The sequence below is a fragment of the Eleutherodactylus coqui genome, chromosome 8 (assembly GCF_035609145.1).
Source record: "Eleutherodactylus coqui strain aEleCoq1 chromosome 8, aEleCoq1.hap1, whole genome shotgun sequence".
In the NCBI taxonomy this organism is placed as follows: Eukaryota; Metazoa; Chordata; class Amphibia; order Anura; family Eleutherodactylidae; genus Eleutherodactylus; species Eleutherodactylus coqui.
Window position 1 is genome coordinate 86,730,778 of NC_089844.1, and position 21,808 is coordinate 86,752,585.

Genomic DNA, 21,808 nt, shown 5'->3' on the forward strand with positions numbered 1-21,808 from the left:
TCCATATGGGGCCTAAGAAGTGCCTTATATAGTGGGAGAATAATGTTCTCGTACCTCGCCCCTATACCTCTTTTAATGCACCCCAAGACTTTATTAGCTTTTGCAGCAGCTAACTGGCATTGGTTACTCTAGTTTAATTTACAATCCACTAGTACCCCCAGGTCTTTTTCCATATCACTTCTCCCTAGCTATACCCCATTTAGTGTATATTGGTGACATCCGTTTCTTCTGCCCATGTGCATAACCTTACATTTATCAACATTGAACTTCATTTGCCATTTTTCTGCCCAAGCCCCCAGCTTATCTAGATCCATTTGTAGCCGTACATTGTCCTCCGTTGCATTAATTATATAATTTTGCGTCATCTGCAAATATTGATATTTTACTGCACAGTTCCTCTATTAGGTCGTTGATAAATATATTGTCCCCAATTACTTTATTGGAACACAATAATAAAAAAAATACATTTAATTATCATTCCAGTAGTTACTATAGTAAATATGGTCTCTTGTATATAAAAAATATTAACTAATTAGACTTTTTTTCGCAATTATTTTAGTCATTTCGAATCCTGACATTAAGGGCTCTGATATGTTCCCAATATCAGAGACCATGGAGTATGGAGACAAGCAATACAGGATAATATCTGGTAACATGTCTTGGTATGATGCCTCCATTGTTTGTCAAAACCATGAGAGTAAATTGGTTAGCATTACCGACCCATATCACCAAGCTTTTGTGACCATCCTTGCCCATCACTTGGGATATCCTCTTTGGATTGGCTACTATAGCTCCAAGGTAAGTGTGTATAGACATCAACGTCTAAAAGAAGGAATATCCCGTACCTGTGAAGGGTTCTTTTATATAATATTTTATACTTTGGTATTGTGTACAGTCAGCATTATAGTTACCCAGTTCTAGGCAGACAATGAATAGCATACACTATATACCTACAATGCTGTACACAGTTGCTTCCTACTTACTGCATTTCTCATATTGCGCTAGCCAATGCAAGGTTTTCCAAGTGCATTGTTTTCTACAATGCAGTCAGCAGAAAGCCCCTGATTAAATGGACTTTGCCAACTTTCTAGATAATTGACATCATATACTGTTACATGGGAGGTTTAAGGGTTAGTGATTGCATTCCTGGTTGGTAAAGCATATCACTACTTTTGAGAAAGCCAGTTCCCTATTCAAGACTTTCCATGAAGACTTACAGAAATGGTTGAGAATTTTGGTATCCCTATTAGGAGAAATTGTTTCTATCAAAATGCAGGTTCTACCCAGTTTGTTGTATGCATTTTCTATGCTTCCATGTCCTTTAAACTAATCATTTTTGAATTGTCTGGGATGCCAAGGGTTAGGGTCTGAACTTTATATCCAATACACTATTAGATATGCTACATTATTATTAGATTAAATATTGCCAAGCTGCTAGACTGACAACTTTCATAGGTCCACCTGGGCTTGTGGGCTTCTCAGAGGGTGGAGGTGGAGGCAACCACCTTCTTCCCTGGTCTTCCAGGAGATGGATAACTCAACTGGTCTTTCTAGATCTAGTCAAGAAGCAATTAAGATAAATAATGGATACAGTTAGGCTGATTAGCATTCTGTCACACTGGCTGCATCACCAAAGAGAGTCTGGGCTGGTGTCATAACATCAGCTCAGCTTATGTGACAACGGCGCTGGCACACGAGCGCTGTCATTATGCACTGTACCCTGATGAGTCCATATTCATCTTGTAGTATGTGGTCAGGTTTGTCAGCAGGGAGGTGGTGTCCCCAACTGGCCTTCTCTCTGAGGGCACCAGTTATTCCCTTCATTAAGGAGTTCTGGTCACGTACAGGTCCTCTGGGTGCCATCCCTGTCTCAGATATGTCTCTGGTGTTTATTATTATTATCTCGTCTTCTGCATCTGCTAATTACTACTGTCATTATCGATATTTACATCTGAAAATTGTAACCTCTAGAAACAACCTTGGTAGCCTGAGGTTCTGGATGTGGTCCCGTCCTCATCAGGGTAATCACCCTGCTTTCAGACAAGCTATTCCCATATTAGTGCAATAGGACGATATGTCCACTTCTCCCTTTCTTTAGTTTTGTTGGATATCGTTTTGCTCACAGAGTTATTTCTTGTGTGCATATCCATACTGCTGGACAATTACTACTCCTGATCTGGACAAGGTGTTTTAACATCCAGCTTCGATGTAACACATTAATAATTTACGCTCAATCTTCATTTGCTTGCCTTATATCTCATGTTGGGTGAAGTAGTATACTGCAGTGTATTATACCACACAATAAACCCTATAAAAAAAATAAAATAAAAAAGCAATGCCAAAATTGTGTTTTCTTATTTCTCACAAAATTGAATGAAAAGAGATCTTGTTACCTTGTTAACCCCTAAAATGGTACCAATGAAAAAAAAACCACACAATTTGTCCCACAAAAAGCAAGCCTTAAGAGCATCAATAGAATCATAAGAAAAAAAAATTCTATCACAATGTGGTGACAACAAAAAAAAAATTGTGTGTTTCCATTTCACAAAAGGTAGTAAAACATGAAAAAAATTGGTATCACTGTAGTAGTATCAACCTGCAGAATATACAGTGTTCCCCAGAAAATAAGACCCTGTCATATTAATTTTTGCCCCAAAAGAGGCACTAGGTCTTATTTTCAGGGGAGGTCTTATTATACTTAACTAGCAGGCTCGGTCCAGGTCCCTCCTGCTGCTTTTCACAGCTCCAGTGCGCTTCCCACAGTCCTCAGCCGCTCATACATCATCACTTTCTGGTTACAGGATTCATAAATCCCACCTCCAGGAAGCGATGGCTTTGATTGGGTTATCCAGCGCTGCAATGATTGGTTCTTTGACTGCTGCTTAGCCAATTACTGCCATTGATTCCTGGAGGTGGGTTTTATAAATCCTGTAACCAGGAAGTGATGTTGTATGAGAGGCTGAGGACTGCAGGAACTGAGCAGAACCTCTAGATAGCAGCCGGGGGCACCTGGACCGAGCCTGCTAGGTAATGTATTTGTTTAATTTAATGTAGTGTAACTAGGGCTCTTTTTCGGGGGAGGGCTTATATTTCAATCCTCCCTAAAAATTAGGCCAGGGCTTATTTTCAGGGTAGGTCTTATTTTCGGGGAAACAGGGAAGTTAACATGTCATTTGAACTTTTTTTCTTTTAATGTAGTTTTTAGTATTTTCCCCTTAAAAAAGTTAATAAAATTTATTGAACACATTAGATCAACCCTACCAAAAAATGGCATTAAAAATACAAGTTGACAAGCAGAGTAAGCCATCAAGCAGTTTTGGAAAAAGAAAAAAAATCACCTTGTCATAAAAGCAAAAAGTGACAAACGCAGTAAGAGGTTACAATATGGTTTCTCGCAAAATAGGTTGTTAAACTGGTTATGTATTGTCACCTGAATAAAAGTAGTAAAATACTTTGCTGGAATTTAAGTAAGATTTGTGTTATTAATTATCAACAGAGTGGAGATGACTTTAAATGGACAGATGGATCTATGTCTTTGTTCACATCATGGGCCGATGAGGAGTCACCATCAGATGGAAATTGCACATACATTGATACTAATGGGCACTGGAGAGCTGAAGATTGCGATACACAACTGCAGGGGGCGCTGTGTCTTCCAGCAACAGGTACAAAGACAAATCACACTACCAACTTATTCTAGGGCATATTCATGGCCATCTTGTTCAGGAGGGCAGCACAATGGTTGGGAGAAAACACTTTGTTTGCAGCAACTGGTTTACATCTGATCGGGACTGTATTGAATATACAGTACATCCTCCTTACGGGGTTTCCAAACAGGCCAAGTGTTTTCCACTGTAGCAATAAAAAGAATCTAATATATGTCCAGGTCTTAGCATCTACATGGTGAATTTTGGGAAATAGGTACAATAATCATTTTAACCCCTTAAGGTCACAGCCTAGTTTGGTACTTTAGGGTGCAACAATTTTGGGGGGTTTTCATCTCCACTTTTCAAACGCTATAACTATTTTTTATTGAAGGTCAAAAATGTGTAAAAGGTGTTAAATTAATTGTACGGGTCATCATTACCATTATGGGATAAGCGAAACGGAACATGGGATATTTTTTAATGAAAAAAAAAAGAATGAGAAAAGTACACAAAAATGGGGACAAACTATTTTGTTTATCATTTTATAGTTTTTCTTTTAAGATTTTTTTATGCCTCTGTAGGAGACTTGAACTCCGATCTCATGATAGGAATTGCAATAATACACTGCAGTAGGGAAGTACGAGATACACAACACATCTGAATCGACGTCCACGCTGCGTACAGGATAGCAGGAACGCACATGCCAAAGGGAGAGGTCAGGCAGCACAGTCTGATTACAGCAGCAGTAGTGGGCACTGGACAGGAGCTGGAGACTGAGCAAGTTAAACACCTGATGGTGTTGGGTTGCTGCCCTGCTAGCTCCTAGCTGACAATTATATTTTACTGGCCATTAATATGGCAGGTAAAAATAAATAAATAACGGCCTTAAGTACCTGCCGTGCCTTACCAGCCAGGCAGTTGGCAGCCTGCCGCCGCCTCTCAGATGTGCTGTAGACTGCTGCCTGAGGCAGTAGGCTCAGGTCACCTCATGGTAGGAGCACCCCAGAAATAGCTTAAGAAATAAGGAATTTTTATGGAGGAGTCATGCTTATTTGCTTACCTATATAAATTGCATGTTGGCTAAACTCTTGTCTCAAACTGTTTTGTTAACAGAGCCTGAATATCATCTCTACGATGGTAGCTGCCCAGAAGGATGGATTCGATTCAAGTATTTCTGTTACAGTATTCATACAGCTTTAACCAACAAACCATTTCACCAAGCTGAAGAACTTTGCCAAGAACACGGTAATTTACACCAACTTTATCTATTCCTTGGGTGTTATGCCCGTTACAAACATTACACATTGCTCACGGAGACCAACCAAAAGAGTCACTTCAAGGATTTCCATATTGTACCGTTCAGCTAGCCCGTGCGGTTGTTTTGGGACCCTAGGAGAAAGTGCGCAATCAAAGGTTGGTTCCCACTTAAAAGGAGTTGCAAGAACCAGCAACAAGATGTGGGATCCACAGATTCTAAAATATTAGCAAGCAATGAAGTGGAAAATGAACTTATGTAGTCAAGAAAATATGATAGGACCACCTACCGCAGGTAGTAAGGACTGTGCTGGTGTCAGGTAGCCCCTGAAAGGGGCTTTATTTTGATCTTTACTTTATCCTCTCCTCTTTGTGAAAGACCCATCTAACTTATAGGGAAAATAAACGTGGCACCCTACTGCAAAGCATCATGGATAAAAATAAAACAAAAAAAAGCACCTTCTCCCCAGGAGACACAAATGCTCAGTACATTTATAGCATTATTGTTGGTGGAATTGTATCTTCTGTCCACCGTGCCAACCAATATCTTATGTTTCAGGTAGGCACGACTGACAGCATAGGACACATAATGCTAATAAAGATCAGAGACGTGTATATTATTTATTAATTTCCCTTTCTATTATGTGTTCTTCTTTTAGTCAGTGAAATTCTTCGACTATCAGGTGATGAAGAAGCCGCCTTTATTCGTTATGAAATGAAGACTTTGACTTCCGTGCAGTCAATATGGTTAGGCAGAATCACTGCTGGTGATGGTAAGTGGAACCACAGCTTAACCCTTTCCAATCCACTGTCTGACGTCTGAAGACATTATGATTTAAGGCTGTACACCTCCGATGTTGGAAGATGCCCGTCGGGGTTGTCTTACTGTATATTGCCAGCCTCTCTGCTGTTGGAGCCTATCCAACGTGTAACCTCATGCAGTACCGGCTGTAGCCAGCATATAGCGCCATTGTATAGCAGCAGAAAAAGAGTAAGTCCCCTAGGAAAACCAGAATACAAATTGGATTGGAAAGGGTTAATGTGTAGGATCAGTCATACTGAAATTTAATCGGTCTAATCCTTTAGCCCACCCAGAGAAAAGCAGTGCCAGAGTGCCAACTATTCACTTAGAGTATCTCCTTGGAACAGCAATTCCCAATAAACGATATACACTTTTTAAAGACCGTATAAATGATTACATTCCCGCTATATCCAGTGATCACAGGTGACATTTCTTCCGTCTGGAGTCGTCCCTTTTCCTTTTTCTTCATCCAGCCCAGACAGTCTTTTGCATAATTTGCCACACAGGTGACATCTTTAACGCCTTAATTTTTCAGGGATCTAGCTTTGTTTGCCAAACATCCACATTATTTCCCATCCATAATGCCCCGTATAGTACTAATGTCACCTCAGGTGGACCACACAATAATAGTATCACCCTTTTTGTGCTCCTTTTTGGCCCCACATAATAAGTGCCACTTTTCATGTCCCACACATAGTAAAAGTGTTCCCAATCAGCAACAATACTGCCCCTCCCTCTCACAGGTCCCCACTTAGTGACAATACAGCCCCTCCACACAGTCCCCCATTTAGCGACAATACAGCCCCCCTCACAGACCCCAACTCAGTGACAACACGCCCCCCCCCCCCAGCAACAATACTGCTCCCCTCACAGGCCCCCACTCAGCGACAATACTGCCCCCCTTTTCATGGGCCCCGCCTCAGCGACAATACTGCCCCCCTTCACAGGCCCCCACTTAGCGACAATACTGGCCCCCCCTCACAGGGCCCCACTCAGCAACAATACTGCCCCGCCCCCCCCAACTCACAGGGCCCCACTCAGCGACAATACCGCCCCCCCCCCCCCACAGGGCCCAACTCAGCAACAATACTGCCCCCCCCCTCACAGGGCCCTACTCAGCTACAATACTGCCCCCCCCCCTCACTGGGCCCCACTCAGCGACAATACTGGCTTCCCCCTCACTTGGCCCCACTCAGCGACAATACTGGCTTCCCCCTCACTTGGCCCCACTCAGTAATGATACCCGCCCCCTTCACAGGCCCCCACTCTGCGACAATATTTCCCCCCCTCACAGGCCCCCACTCAGACATAATACTGCCTCCCTCATTTGGCCCCACTCAGCCATAATACTGCCCCCCTTCACAGGCCCCCACTTAGCGACAATACTGGCCCCCCCTCACAGGGTCCCACTCAGTGACAATACTGCCCCCCCCTCACATGCCGAACTCAGCCACAATACTGCCCCCCCCCCCCCCCACAGGGCCGAACGCAGCCACAATACTGCCCCCCCCCCCACAGGGCCCCACTCAGTGACAATACTGCCCCCCCCTCACAGGGCCCCACTGAGTGACAATACTGCCCCCCCCCCCTCACAGGGCCCCACTGAGTGACAATACTGCCCCCCCCCTCACAGGGCCCCACTGAGCGACAATACTGCCCCCCCCCTCATAGGGCCCTACTCAGCTACAATACTGCCCCCCCTCACAGGGCCCCACTCAGCGACAATACTGGCTCCCCCCTCACTTGGCCCCACTCAGCGACAATACTGGCTCCCCCCTCACTTGGCCCCACTCAGCGGCAATACTGGCTTCCCCCTCACTTGGCCCCACTCAGTAATGATACTCGCCCCCTTCACAGGCCCCCACTCTGCGACAATATTTCCCCCCCTCACAGGCCCCCATTCAGACATAATACTGCCTCCCTCACTTGGCCCCACTCAGCCATAATACTGCCCCCCTTCACAGGCCCCCACTTAGTGACAATACTGGCCCCCCCCTCACAGGGTCCCACTCAGCGACAATACTGCCCCCCCCCCCCCCCATCACAGGCTGAACTCAGCCACAATACTGCCCCCCCCCCCCCCCACAGGGCCAAACTCAGCCACAATACTGCCCCCCCCCTCACAGGGCCCTACTCAGCGACAATACTGCCCCCCTCACAGGGCCCCACTCAGCAACAACACTGCCCCCCCCCACACAGGGCCCCACTCAGTGACAATACTGCCCCCCCCCCCACACACACACACAGGGCCCCACTCAGCAACAATACTGCCCCCCCCCCCACACACACACACAGAGCCACACTCAGCGACAATACTGCCCCCCCTCCCCCCGCCGCACAGGGCCCCACTCAGCGACAATACTCCCCCCCCCCACACACACACACACAGGGCCCCACTCAGCCACAATACTGCCCCCCCCCCACAGGGCCAAACTCAGCCACAATACTGCCCCCCCCCCCTCACAGGGCCCTACTCAGCGACAATACTGCCCCCCTCACAGGGCCCCACTCAGCGACAACACTGCCCCCCCCCCCACACAGGGCCCCACTCAGCGACAATACTGCCCCCCCCCCCCCCACACACACACACAGGGCCCCACTCAGCGACAATACTGCCCCCCCCCCCCCACACACACACACACACAGGGCCCCACTCAGCGACAATACTGCCCCCCCCCCTCCCCCCGCCGCACAGGGCCCCACTCAGCGACAATACTGCCCCCTCCCCCCTCACAGGGCCTCACTCAGCAACAATACTACCCCCTCCCTCACAGGGCCCCACTCAGAGACAATACTGCCCCCCGCCCTCACAGGGCCCCACTCAGCGACAATACTGCCCCCTCTCACAGGGCCCCACTCAGCGACAATACTGGCTCCCCCCTCACTTGGCCCCACTCAGCCATAATACTGCCTCCCTCACTTGGCCCCACTCAGCCATGATACTGCCCCCGTCATTGGGCCCCACTCAGCCATAATGCCCCCCTGTGGATAGGGGATAAGGAAATTTGATACCTGTGAAAGCTAATGATTGTTACGTAGGTGAAATATAAATAAAGGTCTCATTTTTCCTTATAAACATATGCCTTCAAAACAGCATAATTATTCCTTACTAACGGCACCAAACAGGAAGAGTGGGAAACAAGCTGCACTTCCGACTTATCTTACTCTCAATGAGATGGTAAAGTCTCCTTTTATGTCTTGTAACCGGACTTTCCTATACCGAGGGTAAAGAGTCCACCAGCAGCCCTAGTATCCTAATACCCTGGCTAAGGAAGAGTAACTTCTTTGTACCTCTCTCCTGGCACCCAAATCTCAGAGCACATACCCGTCCAGCCCCCACTAGTTATGGCCGTAACGTGTCTTAAGAACTAATTAGTTGTGGCATTATGTACAACAAGATTTCTTTTCTATCTTTTCCTTACCTAGATGGAACACTAGCTTGGCTGGGGGGATCTAAAATACATTATTCTAAGTGGAGTGAAGAAACCCTGAATGCAGATACATTAATTGGGGACTACTGTGTGAGCATGTGGATAGATGGGACATGGAGGATTGCCCACTGCTACGAAAGAAGAGGTTTTATATGTAAAAAACTACAAGGTACATTTTCTAATCAAAAGTCACCATACCAAGTACCGGTAGTAGGAAGCAGGGTTGCCAACCTAAGTTTTTCTTTTCTGAAAAATGTATCCAAAAATAACAGACAACCAACAAAGTTTTGCAGAAGAATGGGAAAGCGATAATGGATGGTAAAGATAAGTGATACATATTTATAGGTCAGATGTGGATATGAACTCTGGCTGAGCTTCATACATTTTCTAATATACTACTATATTGGAGTATAGTAGTGTATTAGAATAAAAAAAAGTGATATTTAAGTCCCCTAGTGGCACAAAAATAAAAATTTAAAAAAAAAAAAGTAAAAACCCCACTTTTCCCCCCTTTACTATGTTAAAAAAAAAAAAAAAAAACACACACACACACGTGGTATCACTGCGTTCGTTATGACTCAGAAAAAAAATAGTACATTATTTAACCTGCACAGTGCACATTATGAAGAAATAATATACAAAAAACATGGCACAATAGCTAATATTGCCTATCTCGCCTTACAAAAAAAGAAAATAGAAAGTGATTAAAATGATGCAGGGATCAATAAACGGTACCATTAAAAACAGTCATTCTACAAAAAAAACCCTTTCACAGCAAAGTTTACTAAAAAAAAATGTCTTTGAATGCAGCAAAAAACAAAAAGGACATTCAAAATAAAAAAAAATAATTTTGGTATTGGTGTAATCACACTGACCTGCAGAAATAATTTAACATTTATACTGCTCGGTGAATGCCGTTAATAATAAAAAAAATGCCAGATTGTGTTAATGTTGCCCCTAGAAAAAAAAAATGAAATAAAAACCAATCAAAATGCTATAAGGTTTCCAAAAATTGGATAAATAAAGACTAGAGTGCATCCCGCATAAAACAAGCCCTTGTAGAATTCCATTGATGGAAAAATAATACTTTGGCTCTTGGAATGCGGCGACACAAAAGCAAATCTTTAAAAAAAAAAAAACATGAAAAAAAGTTTTCTGTGTACAAAAATAGCAAAACATTAAAAAAAAAGATAAACTCGATGTTGCCGGAATCGTATGACCTACAGAATAATCACATTTATTTTTCACACTAAACGCCATAAAAATGAAGTCCAGAAAACAAAATGTCAGAATTTTAGGTTTTTTTATGCAGTTAGTTGAAGCTTCAGACAGACAAAACAAAAGGTCCCACCTTATCTTCATGTGCTGCAAACCTCAGTCCCGCAGGCAAGTATACTCACAAGCTGTTGCCATCCGGCTACTTCTGGCTTTGATAAAACGAAAAACAATCCAATTGCAGGAATACAGCTTATTGTGGAAAAACTTGCTTTTTATTTTCTTTTTGGTGCTTGAATAATACAGAGAACGCGTTTCGGTTATGAAACCTTGTTCACCTCTGACTAGCAAAGCTGTTATACAAACCTTAAAAAGGCTTAGTGACAATCAGTGAATTAAAAACATATGTGCAATTAACCCATGGCAATCTGTTACTTCAGTTATCAAAGCCCGTCCCTCCTGCAGGAACTTGCCCTGATTATTTTATCATGCACAATATAACAAAAGATATATAGAATAGAATATCAAAACATTATATGAGCAGTGAAGATACTCCCTGGATTGGGAATGGGCTGAATCTCATGGGCGTATGAATTATGGAATGTTAAATCTCCGTAGCCTATATTATTGCGCAATATGGACCAATATACAACATGCTGCGCTATAGAACACGCACATGAAAAAAATGCAGGTCTGAGTGGCCCAATAGAAATCAATGGGCTTTTAGGACTGCGTACTGCGGGTGACATACACCCAATGTGTGTGAGCCCTAACACCCATTGTTTGCAGACTCTCTCCCTCCTCACCCTCCTCTCTGAGCTGATGTCTCTATAAACATTAAAGGCATTAGCAGAAATGTCCAGAGTGGGAGGAAACAGAGTGCAAGGGAGAATAAAAAGGACAAGTGCAGGGAAGGGATTGAGGATTGAATCCTGCACCCCTGCACTGTGTTAGTCAACTCAGTGCCCGGGGCAGAAGCCCCATCTGTTGCCCTCTTGCTACACCCCTAAACAGGCCATCAATTGAAACCCCTCTATAATTAAATACACCACTTTTATTGTATACTAGCTGATATACCCGGCTTCGCCCGAGTTAATTTGGTACTGGTGTTCACACGGAAAATCTTATGAAGTCGTGGTTACTTTAGAGATCCCAAGGTAAAAAATATGTTCACCATTTTGCATGGTTCTTTGTGTTACCCAGGAAACACCACGTGGAGGTAACCATGCGACATTTCCTTTATATAAAATGACATCAGGAAGTGAGAGAATTAGATTCCGTATGTAAAATTATTTTTTTACGCTTAGACTAGAATAATCGAGTTGGGACCCATTACCTTTTCCTATTTATGACATAATCAATGCTCGTGCCAAATTTCAAGTGAGAGAATTAGATTACGTATGTAAAATTAGGACGCTAATTCTTTTGCGCTTAGAATTGAATAATCAAGTTGGGACCCATTAACCTTTCCTATTTATGACATAATCAATGCTCATGCCAAATTTCATGATTCTATGACATCGGGAAGTGAGAGAATTAGATTCTGTATGTAAAATTTGGACGCTAATTCTTTTGCGCTAGAATTGAATAATCGAGTTGGGACCCATTAACTTTTTCTATATTGGACATAATCTATGCTAGTGCCAAAATTCACGTTTCTACGACATCGGGAAGTTGGAGAATTAGTGGCGAGTGAGTCAGTGCTTTCATATTTATAAATATATATATATATAGATAAAGGTTTACATTCTGTGCTTTATAAAATATATTTATGTATTGTACAGATAGCAGCATCACCTGTTTCCCAGAACATTGGAATGGTGAGTCTACTTTTTCTTCATGGAATCACAAACTGGTGAATTTAGCAACTCTGTATTTATGTAAATATGAAGGCTGCACATAGCATGCAAGGAAAAGGGGAGCCACGGGAATTAGTTATTTATTAAAGGGGATGTCCTAAGATTCATACTTATCACTTTTGTCGATTGGTGGTAAGTGCTATAGTAATGGTGATCCCAGTGCTGCAACTTCCACTGATCATGAGAATAGGGGTCCTGAGTTCCCCCCCAGTTGAATGAACTATCAGTTGTGTAAGCGAGCTATTGCTCCATTCAAAAGCTACGTGGCTCTGGCTCCCATTGCCCCCTCCCCCTTTCTGTTTTTTCCTACTGTTTTCTTCAGCCATTGTTTTGGTCTATTATCAACCCCTAGTGGTCTTTGGAAGAACTGACATTATTGTTTACCATGAGTCTTTGTTTATCGGTTAGTCTATGACACGACTTAAACTCAAGGCCTTCAAGTTGAATACGGCCCGCCATGTCATTTTATGTGGCCCGCAAGGTCTGGATGCAAAAGGACTGGCTCTCTACTTTCCCTGGAGGATGCAGCCAGCACAGGAAGCAGGTGCCATCTTGGATTCTGAGCTCCAGCGCCCCTTCACACTGCTCTATTTAGCAACTCACAGATGGTGGCACAACTGTGAAAGCCCTACCCAGGCACCCTAGCCACCATCCAAGATAGGAAACTCAGTGCTAAAGAAGTGAAAAGGGCCATCATCTAACCTGCTCCTAAAGGACATCTTGGCCTTCTACTGACTAAATGGCCGCCATACCATCTCTGGTGGAACATTTTGAACAAACTAGAAAAAAATGGCGCACACACCATAGAAAGGCTGCTGGGATACTTCCATTTAGTTTAGAATACCTCCTGTGTAACTCTTGCCCGTTTACACCTTTTGGCTAATTTTTTGTATGCAATCCAACAAAATGCCCTCACAGTGCATTAGGTGCCACCGTCATGTTGAGGAGTGGTTACCTTCAGAGCTTATTCACATGAGCGTATGCAGTTTTGGTCCATGAGATATACACGGACCGAAACTCAGCTTATTCACTGAGTATTTGGACCTTCCTGCTTTTTTTTTTGCAGGTGTTTTCATTGCGTTTTTCGTGTGCACAAAAAAAAATGCAAGAACGTCTTCTAGATTTCTCCTGCCTTCATGCGGAAATATGCATGTATCATGTGCATTCACTACATAATTATGTGACCCCATTGACTTTAATGGCACTTTTGGTATGTAATATGGACGAAAATAAGAAATGCTGTGATTTTTTTTCTTCATGAGTGCCATACATACACACACACAAAAAAACGCATGTCTGTATACCCCAATGTAAATCAATGGTGTTTAAGCTATCGGCATTTACATGAGTAAAAAAATGCGTGAAATATAGAGCGAAAATACGCCTGTGTGAATGAGCCCTTATAAAACGGACGTTTGTAGGCAACCATGATGCTGATGGGGCCCTTGGTGAAAATGAGTCGGACACCCCTGGCTTATGGTTTTACACTGAGCCCTGATATATAACTACCGTACATGCAAATGCCCACAGCGTCAGAGTACACCAGGACACGAGGTGGAAGAGAGAAGTGATAAACAGGAACGGTCTCCGCCTGTTAACCACTGAGCTGTACTTTGTGCCTTCCCACCTGGATAGCAATACAGAGTTATCGCTTATGTAGTGGCCCAGAGTTAGGGTTTCTCTGGTTTATGACTGTCTACCTCAGTGAGATCATCTGTGTGTCTTGGTGTGTGTATGTTAGAGGGTAGAGAGGTTTGGGGCGGAGTTCGTGAAGTCGAGGGAGAAGATAGACTTAGTCGGTTGAGGAGGATGTGTAAACAGGCAGCTCAGCTGCTTCTGCCTGGGCAAAGCTCCAGGTCTATTCCTAATCCCTACGGGAAGTATTCCCTCCGGTGACTGGAGCACAGAGGCTGGAACCAGTTTATGGAGTTGGCGGATGGAATCACTCACACTCCCCTGCTTAATTACATTGGAGAGAAAGGAGTTCAGGGACATAACGAGTAATGGAGAAGGAGTGCCTTTTTTCCCTCTGTGTCTGGAAGGTTTGTTCAAGTCTTCTGTCAGATAATTGAGACTGATGAGGATTGTACTAAAGAGAAGTGTTACTCCCAATCGTTAAAGTATTGTACTTAAGACTGCCTATCGTATGCTGTACGAAGAAAATTAAAGTTGAAAATATGAGTAAAGGAAACAGTGTGCCTCCAGTTTTGCAACTAAATCTTTGACTGTGGACTCATTTATTCATCGCGGGTGATTCATCACTCAGAAGAGGCACTGACATCACGTGGACAGATAAGTACTGAAAGTTCTATATTATCATTGCCAAGTTTATCCCTTGCATGCAGCCGGGACGGATCGTGTGTTTTTGGTGCTATCAGGAGAATATGGTAGCGCCACCATGACGGAGCACCATCTAGTATACCCGCTCTCTTTCCCGGACAGTGATTCGGACCGCCCGGCCTCGTCACTTGCAGCATATTGGGAGAAGACATGGAAATACAGCTGAGGACTGAGATTTGCTGGGCCTGTGGCCTACCACCCACCATGCAGCCCGCGCTCTCCTCCGAGTGACCACAGCCTTCAGCGACTTAATTACTGCAGTAAACTGTTCTAAGTGCTTGAACTAGAGCGATTGTTCCTACTCAATGGGAGTGGACTTCTTTGAATCCACACCGAAGTCAACTGACACACTCCGTGCCTACATTGTGGACTGAACCTTTCCTCCTTGAATGATCATTTGGTATCATTTTATTGTTTAAGTTAAAGTTTCAAAGCATGGCAAGTCAGGTTCCTTGTGAGATGCGTAATCCGTCAGACATACGATTGCCATGCAACCAAGTGCACTTCAGACAAGGTAGAGACCTGAGCCAGCTCAAGGAAACCATGATGTCATCGATCTCAGCGAGCCCTCCAGCCACTGCAGAGTGCATTGCTCCAATACAGGAGGCTTCCAAGGTCTGAGTGGTGGTACGCCCTCCAGTAGGCCCATCTCCGATTCTGCCTGTATCCCCCAACATCTCTTTGTGCTGATGGAGATAGCCAAGTATAGTGCTCAACTATTTTCATTAGTCCCATAGATTTGAAAAAGCAGTGGACGTCTAACTGGGGGGACTCCATTCAACTGGGGGGGGGGGGGACTCCATTCAACTGGGGGGGGGACTCCATTCAACTGGGGGGGGGGGACTCCATTCAACTGGGGGGGGGGGACTCCATTCAACTGGGGGGGGGGGACTCCATTCAACTGGGGGGGGGACTCCATTCAACTGGGGGGGGGGACTCCATTCAACTGGGGGGGGGACTCCATTCAACTGGGGGGGGGGGACTCCATTCAACTGGGGGGGGGGGGACTCCATTCAACTGGGGGGGGGGGGGACTCCATTCAACGGGGGGGGGGGACTCCATTCAACTGGGGGGGGGGACGCCATTCAACTGGGGGGGGACGCCATTCAACTGGGGGGGGGACTCCATTCAACTGGGGGGGGGACTCCATTCAACTGGGGGGGGGACTCCATTCAACTGGGGGGGGACTCCATTCAACTGGGGGGGGGACTCCATTCAACTGGGGGGGGGACTCCATTCAACTGGGGGGGGGACTCCATTCAACTGGGGGGGGGACTCCATTCAACTGGGGGGGGGACTCCATTCAACTGGGGGGGGGACTCCATTCAACTGGGGGGGGGACTCCATTCAACTGGGGGGGGGGACTCCATTCAACTGGGGGGGGGGACTCCATTCAACTGGGGGGGGGACTCCATTCAACTGGGGGGGGACTCCATTCAACTGGGGGGGGGACTCCATTCAACTGGGGGGGACTCCATTCAACTGGGGGGGACTCCATTCAACTGGGGGGGACTCCATTCAACTGGGGGGGACTCCATTCAACTGGGGGGGACTCCATTCAACTGGGGGGGACTCCATTCAACTGGGGGGGACTCCATTCAACTGGGGGGGGACTCCATTCAACTGGGGGGGGACTCCATTCAACTGGGGGGGGACTCCATTCAACTGGGGGGGGACTCCATTCAACTGGGGGGGGACTCCATTCAACTGGGGGGGGACTCCATTCAACTGGGGGGGGACTCCATTCAACTGGGGGGGGACTCCATTCAACTGGGGGGGGACTCCATTCAACTGGGGGGGGACTCCATTCAACTGGGGGGGGACTCCATTCAACTGGGGGGGGACTCCATTCAACTGGGGGGGGACTCCATTCAACTGGGGGGGGACTCCATTCAACTGGGGGGGGACTCCATTCAACTGGGGGGGGACTCCATTCAACTGGGGGGGGACTCCATTCAACTGGGGGGGGACTCCATTCAACTGGGGGGGGACTCCATTCAACTGGGGGGGGACTCCATTCAACTGGGGGGGGACTCCATTCAACTGGGGGGGGACTCCATTCAACTGGGGGGGGACTCCATTCAACTGGGGGGGGACTCCATTCAACTGGGGGGGGACTCCATTCAACTGGGGGGGGACTCCATTCAACTGGGGGGGGACTCCATTCAACTGGGGGGGGACTCCATTCAACTGGGGGGGGACTCCATTCAACTGGGGGGGGACTCCATTCAACTGGGGGGGGACTCCATTCAACTGGGGGGGGACTCCATTCAACTGGGGGGGGACTCCATTCAACTGGGGGGGGACTCCATTCAACTGGGGGGGGACTCCATTCAACTGGGGGGGGACTCCATTCAACTGGGGGGGGACTCCATTCAACTGGGGGGGACTCCATTCAACTGGGGGGGACTCCATTCAACTGGGGGGGACTCCATTCAACTGGGGGGGGACTCCATTCAACTGGGGGGGGACTCCATTCAACTGGGGGGGGGACTCCATTCAACTGGGGGGGGGACTCCATTCAACTGGGGGGGGGGACTCCATTCAACTGGGGGGGACTCCATTCAACTGGGGGGGACTCCATTCAACTGGGGGGGACTGCAGTTCTCGTGATCAGTAGGGGGTCCTACCTGTTCTGTGAGTAGGGGGCAAGTGTAAATCTAGGAATAACCCCTTTAAAGATGAGATGTCACAATGTTCCACGGCACCAGTGCATAACCTGTAACAGGTCCCTCACCATCCGTGTTCCATTTACAGTACTGATGTCTTATGTGGCAAAGGGGGTCTTAGAGTCCACTCAGGCTCCAGGGGATGGGTCCAACTGCTACATCTGTATCACACATAGCTATGTCCCTAGATTAATGGATACATACATGTTTGCAGAAGTGTTTAAACTACTGTTCAAATATTTCAGAAATAAAAGGTGAAGCTTGGTTGCATGGGGCCATATTGCTGTTTATGCCCCTCTGTGCAGTTTCTCTTCCTGGAGAAAATAGATTGATAATACAATATGGGTCGGAGCATGTCATGATATCTTCTCCTATGAAGGTCATCCACCTCTAACAGCATAAGCCATAGCAGCAAGTGCGCGTCCTGGAGGGAGCCCATAATGCTACGATGGGGCCTTTGTAGGGTGGGGGCTCCAGTCCAAGTTGGTCCCATCCTGGTTGCTATTAATTGTTAAGAACCTACTGTACAAATGAATGCATTGTTAACAAATACGGGGAAGGAGAATCAGCCCAAGTGTCATGGAAGAAGGATGAAGAGGTAAACGAACACCAAGCCCATCTGTACCAAATGATGAAACCTAGCACCATAAGGGGTAGCCCTGTTGAATCTCTGCTATGGAGCCCCTTCTCTTCCATGTACACATAGAAAGCTGTGTGCCATAACCCGAATGAATATCTGCAGACGTGTCTTACTGCTTTGCATTAGTTTGCCTATTATTTTATAACACTCCTGTTGTCTTTTTTCTAGTAAAAAGACATCACTTCATTATATCAATTGCTGTGGCGTCAACGGTGGTGATAGCCATATTTACATGGTATCTGCTTAAAAGGAAAATGTGCTTTTCAAGCCCCAACATTCAGAGACTACAGTGCACACAGTACAGCCCGGAGACCGATGAAGCACAATTATGTATTCCTACTGCAGGGGAAAACTAAAAGATTTTTTTTTTTTTTTTAATCTGCCAACATCACTTGAAAGACAGCAACATCCAAGTCTGCAGTTTCTAGAAGATTTTATATATTTTGTTATACTGTATATATGTATATATTAGGTAATGGTAAAGCCTAGCTCTACTGCATGCACAGAAATGAATTAGTATATAGTATACACTGGTGCTGAAACCATGTGCAGTCCTCTTCTTACTGCCCCACTGAGTGTATTTTGCAAGGTATGTGGATCATTGATCACTGATTATGCCATCAGTGGGTATAGAAGACTTACTAATGTGCAAGCTTAACCCTTTCCTGAAATTTGACGTTTATTTAGGTCATAATGGCAGAAGGGGAGTATGGAACAGGCTCAGTTTCCGAGTCAGCTGCATATGTGGCGGGTGATGATGTTCAGCTGCTTAACCATTTAGATGCCACAGTCAGCATTGACCTCAGCATATAAGGGGTTGGCAGCAGAGGCCTATTGAAGACCTCTAGGCTTGCCATCATAGTATTTATATGAAACCCTGTCATCGGTCGGTTGGGGCTCACTACTCAGGACCCCAACCAATCAATTGATCAGGCAACCATGGTCACCGTCGCTGCACACGAGGTACAGGGCAGAAGCAGATAGCACTGACCTCCATGTAGTGGCTGGTGCTAGTAATTGCATGCACAAATTTCATTTTAAAACTAGAGCTACACCTGCAGTTATAAGCGCCAGCAACTACACAGGGGTCTGAGCAGCAGCTTTCACTCTGTATCTGTGTGTAGCAGCAATGACAGTGGGCACCCAGGGAGTTGATTGGCCAGGGTCCCGAGAGGCGAACCCCAGCCAACCAATGACCTATCCTGAGGATAGCCTGCAAATGTAGAATCTAGCAGCATTCACTCTTCTATTCCATCCCAATCAGGGTGGGGAGGAAAGAAAATACAAAGCCGTAAGTGGGAGCAATGAACCAAAAAAGCCCCAGAAATAATCCAATAGTCTTAGATATACGGCAGCATAAATGGTAGATAAATATCAAAAAACCTTTATTGTTCCATATTTAAAAGGTAGACAGGCAACGTTTCGACCTACAAGTTCTTTATCTATGACTAACCTGAGGATAGGTCATCAATTGTATTTACTTGGAAACCCCTTTAATATTGATATATTTGGCATAGGATGTGGACTACGGTACATACAGGCCACGAGAGGAAATAATTCTGAGTGCTCACCCTTTAACTACAAGCGCATGTGTACCAATGGGAGACTTGAAAATTGACCAAAAATAGCGGTAAACCCCAGTAACCATTAATCCTCAAGTCAAGTAAGAATGTTCTTGTCCCAGTTGCCAGTTGTATTAGAACCTGATCCCACTAAAAAAATCTCATGGTCTTTAATAGGCCAGTCTGACCCCTGCTGCTGTACAGTAGACTGCCTCTCCCTACTTAACATTCAGTTAAAGTAATAGGTACATAAAATCAAACACAAAAAGGACATAAAAATTCTAACAAGAAGGCTTGTTAGTTATGAATCCCCCAGAGGGCGACCTGGAGGGGACAATATGCATCAAATGATGAAGGGTTTGAGTCTTTGGAATTTATGATTGCAGATTTATACTGTACTAGCTAATATACCTGGCTTCGCCCGAGTTAATTTGGTACTGGTGTTTATCTGGTGTTCACACGGAAAATCTTATGAAGTCGTGGTTACTTTAGAGATACTGAGGAAAAAAATATGTTCACCATTTTGCATGGTTCTTTGCGTTTCCCAGGAAACACCACGTGGAGGTAACCATGCGACATTTCCTTTATATAAAAGGACATCAGGAAGTGAGAGAATTAGATTCCGTATGTAAAATTATTTTTTTACGCTTAGAATAGAATAATCGAGTTGGGACCCATTACCTTTTCCTATTTATGACATAATCAATGCTCGTGCCAAATTTCAAATTTCTATGACATCGGGAAGTGAGAGAATTAGATTCTGTACGTAAAATTTGGACGCTAATTCTTTTGCACTAGAATTGAATAATCGAGTTGGGACCCATTAGCTTTTCCTATTTATGACATAATCAATGCTCGTGCCAAATTTCACGTTTCTATGACATTGGGAAGTGAGAGAATTAGATTCCGTACGTAAAATTTGGACGCTAGTTCTTTTGCGCTTAGAATTGAATAATCGAGTTGGGACTCATTAACTTTTCTTATTTATGACAATCCTCGTACTAAATTTCATGTTTCTATGACATCAGGAAGTTGGAGAATTAGTGGCGAGTCAGTCAGTGAGGGCTTTCGTCTTTATATATATATAGATATGTTGATGTTATTATTCAATAATATTCTGAATGTTGTTTTTTTTATAATTGACACAAATTTAATTAAACACAGGTATATTAAATGTAAACTTGATCAGGCATTGTATGGGTATGTTCGCATGACACGGGTTTGCAAGAGAATGTTCATCACAAATTTGTGGCCGGTTCTTGGATTTCTGCCACAGGTTTGCAGTTTTATATGCTGTAGAGTAACACGTGAATTAGCCCAATCCACCTGCCAAACTGTCCTTGTGAAAGCTACATCAATAAGAGACATGCCAGATCCTATCCCCAGAACAATGATCATGTGGGTGATGCATCACCAGTGTAGGAGTATATTTATCTTCAAACTGACATTTCAGGATTTTGTATTTCTCGCATTTAATATGTTAACATATATGACTTAAATGTGGCTCCCGTCCCTGGGTGAGAGTTCAGTGCAGCTCACAGAGCATAAAAGGTTGGGGGCTTCCATTGTAAAGGTTCCCTCCAGCAATATCATTATGTAATAGATCTGTAGGAAACTACAACTTTAAGTCCAAAGCCGAAACTCAGAATCTGCCATTTTAAAAAAATGTGTTCTTTTTTTATCAAAGAAACTTCTGAATTTGTTCTTTCAGCTCATTCATCCTCGTCTGAGTTTATGAAACCATTAGATAACAGTTCTGTCCCAGAAACAAATGCCAGATATAAGACCTTATGGATTAGTGTATGATGAATTAAAGAAATTGCACTGTACTTAAAACCAGTTTGTGTGTCTTTTTAGTGGAAAGAATCTACATTACTATTAAAGGGTTTTTCAGGACTTAAAGGGGTTGTCCCGCGCCGAAACGGGTTTTTTTTTTTTTTAACCCGCCCCCCCCCCCCCCCCCCCCCCCGTTCGGCGCGAGACAACCCCGATGCAGGGGTTAAAAAAACAAACCGGAGAGTGCTTACCTGAATCCCGGCGGTCCGGCGTCTTCATACTCACCTGCTGAAGATGGCCGCCGGGGTCTGCTCCCTCCGTGGACCGCAGCTCTTCTGTGCGGTCCATTGCCGATTCCAGCCTCCTGATTGGCTGGAATCGGCACGTGACGGGGCGGAGCTACACGGAGTCGGCATTCTGCACGAGCGGCCCCATTGAAGACAGCAGAAGACCCGGACTGCGCAAGCGCGGCTAATTTGGCCATCGGAGGGCGAAAATTAGTCGGCTCCATGGGAACCAGGATGCTAGCAACGGAGCAGGTAAGTAAAAAACTTTTTATAACTTCTGTATGGCTCATAATTAATGCACAATGTACATTACAAAGTGCATTAAT

The 21,808-nt window shown here is 45.1% G+C and overlaps 1 protein-coding gene across 2 annotated transcripts in view; it reads left to right on the forward strand.

Annotated features, from left to right (window-relative positions):
• Positions 1-21,238, forward strand: part of PLA2R1 (phospholipase A2 receptor 1) — an 86,623-nt gene extending 65,385 nt beyond the window's left edge. For both annotated transcript variants that reach the window (XM_066575955.1, XM_066575957.1), the window contains 7 exons: positions 560-798; positions 3,497-3,665; positions 4,761-4,892; positions 5,561-5,674; positions 9,130-9,303; positions 12,134-12,169; positions 18,026-21,238. In XM_066575955.1, coding sequence (XP_066432052.1) covers positions 560-798; positions 3,497-3,665; positions 4,761-4,892; positions 5,561-5,674; positions 9,130-9,303; positions 12,134-12,169; positions 18,026-18,213 — 1,052 coding nt within the window. In that variant the 3' untranslated portion in view covers positions 18,214-21,238. The remainder of the gene's footprint in view (positions 1-559; positions 799-3,496; positions 3,666-4,760; positions 4,893-5,560; positions 5,675-9,129; positions 9,304-12,133; positions 12,170-18,025) is intronic.
• The last annotated feature ends 570 nt before the right edge of the window (positions 21,239-21,808 follow it).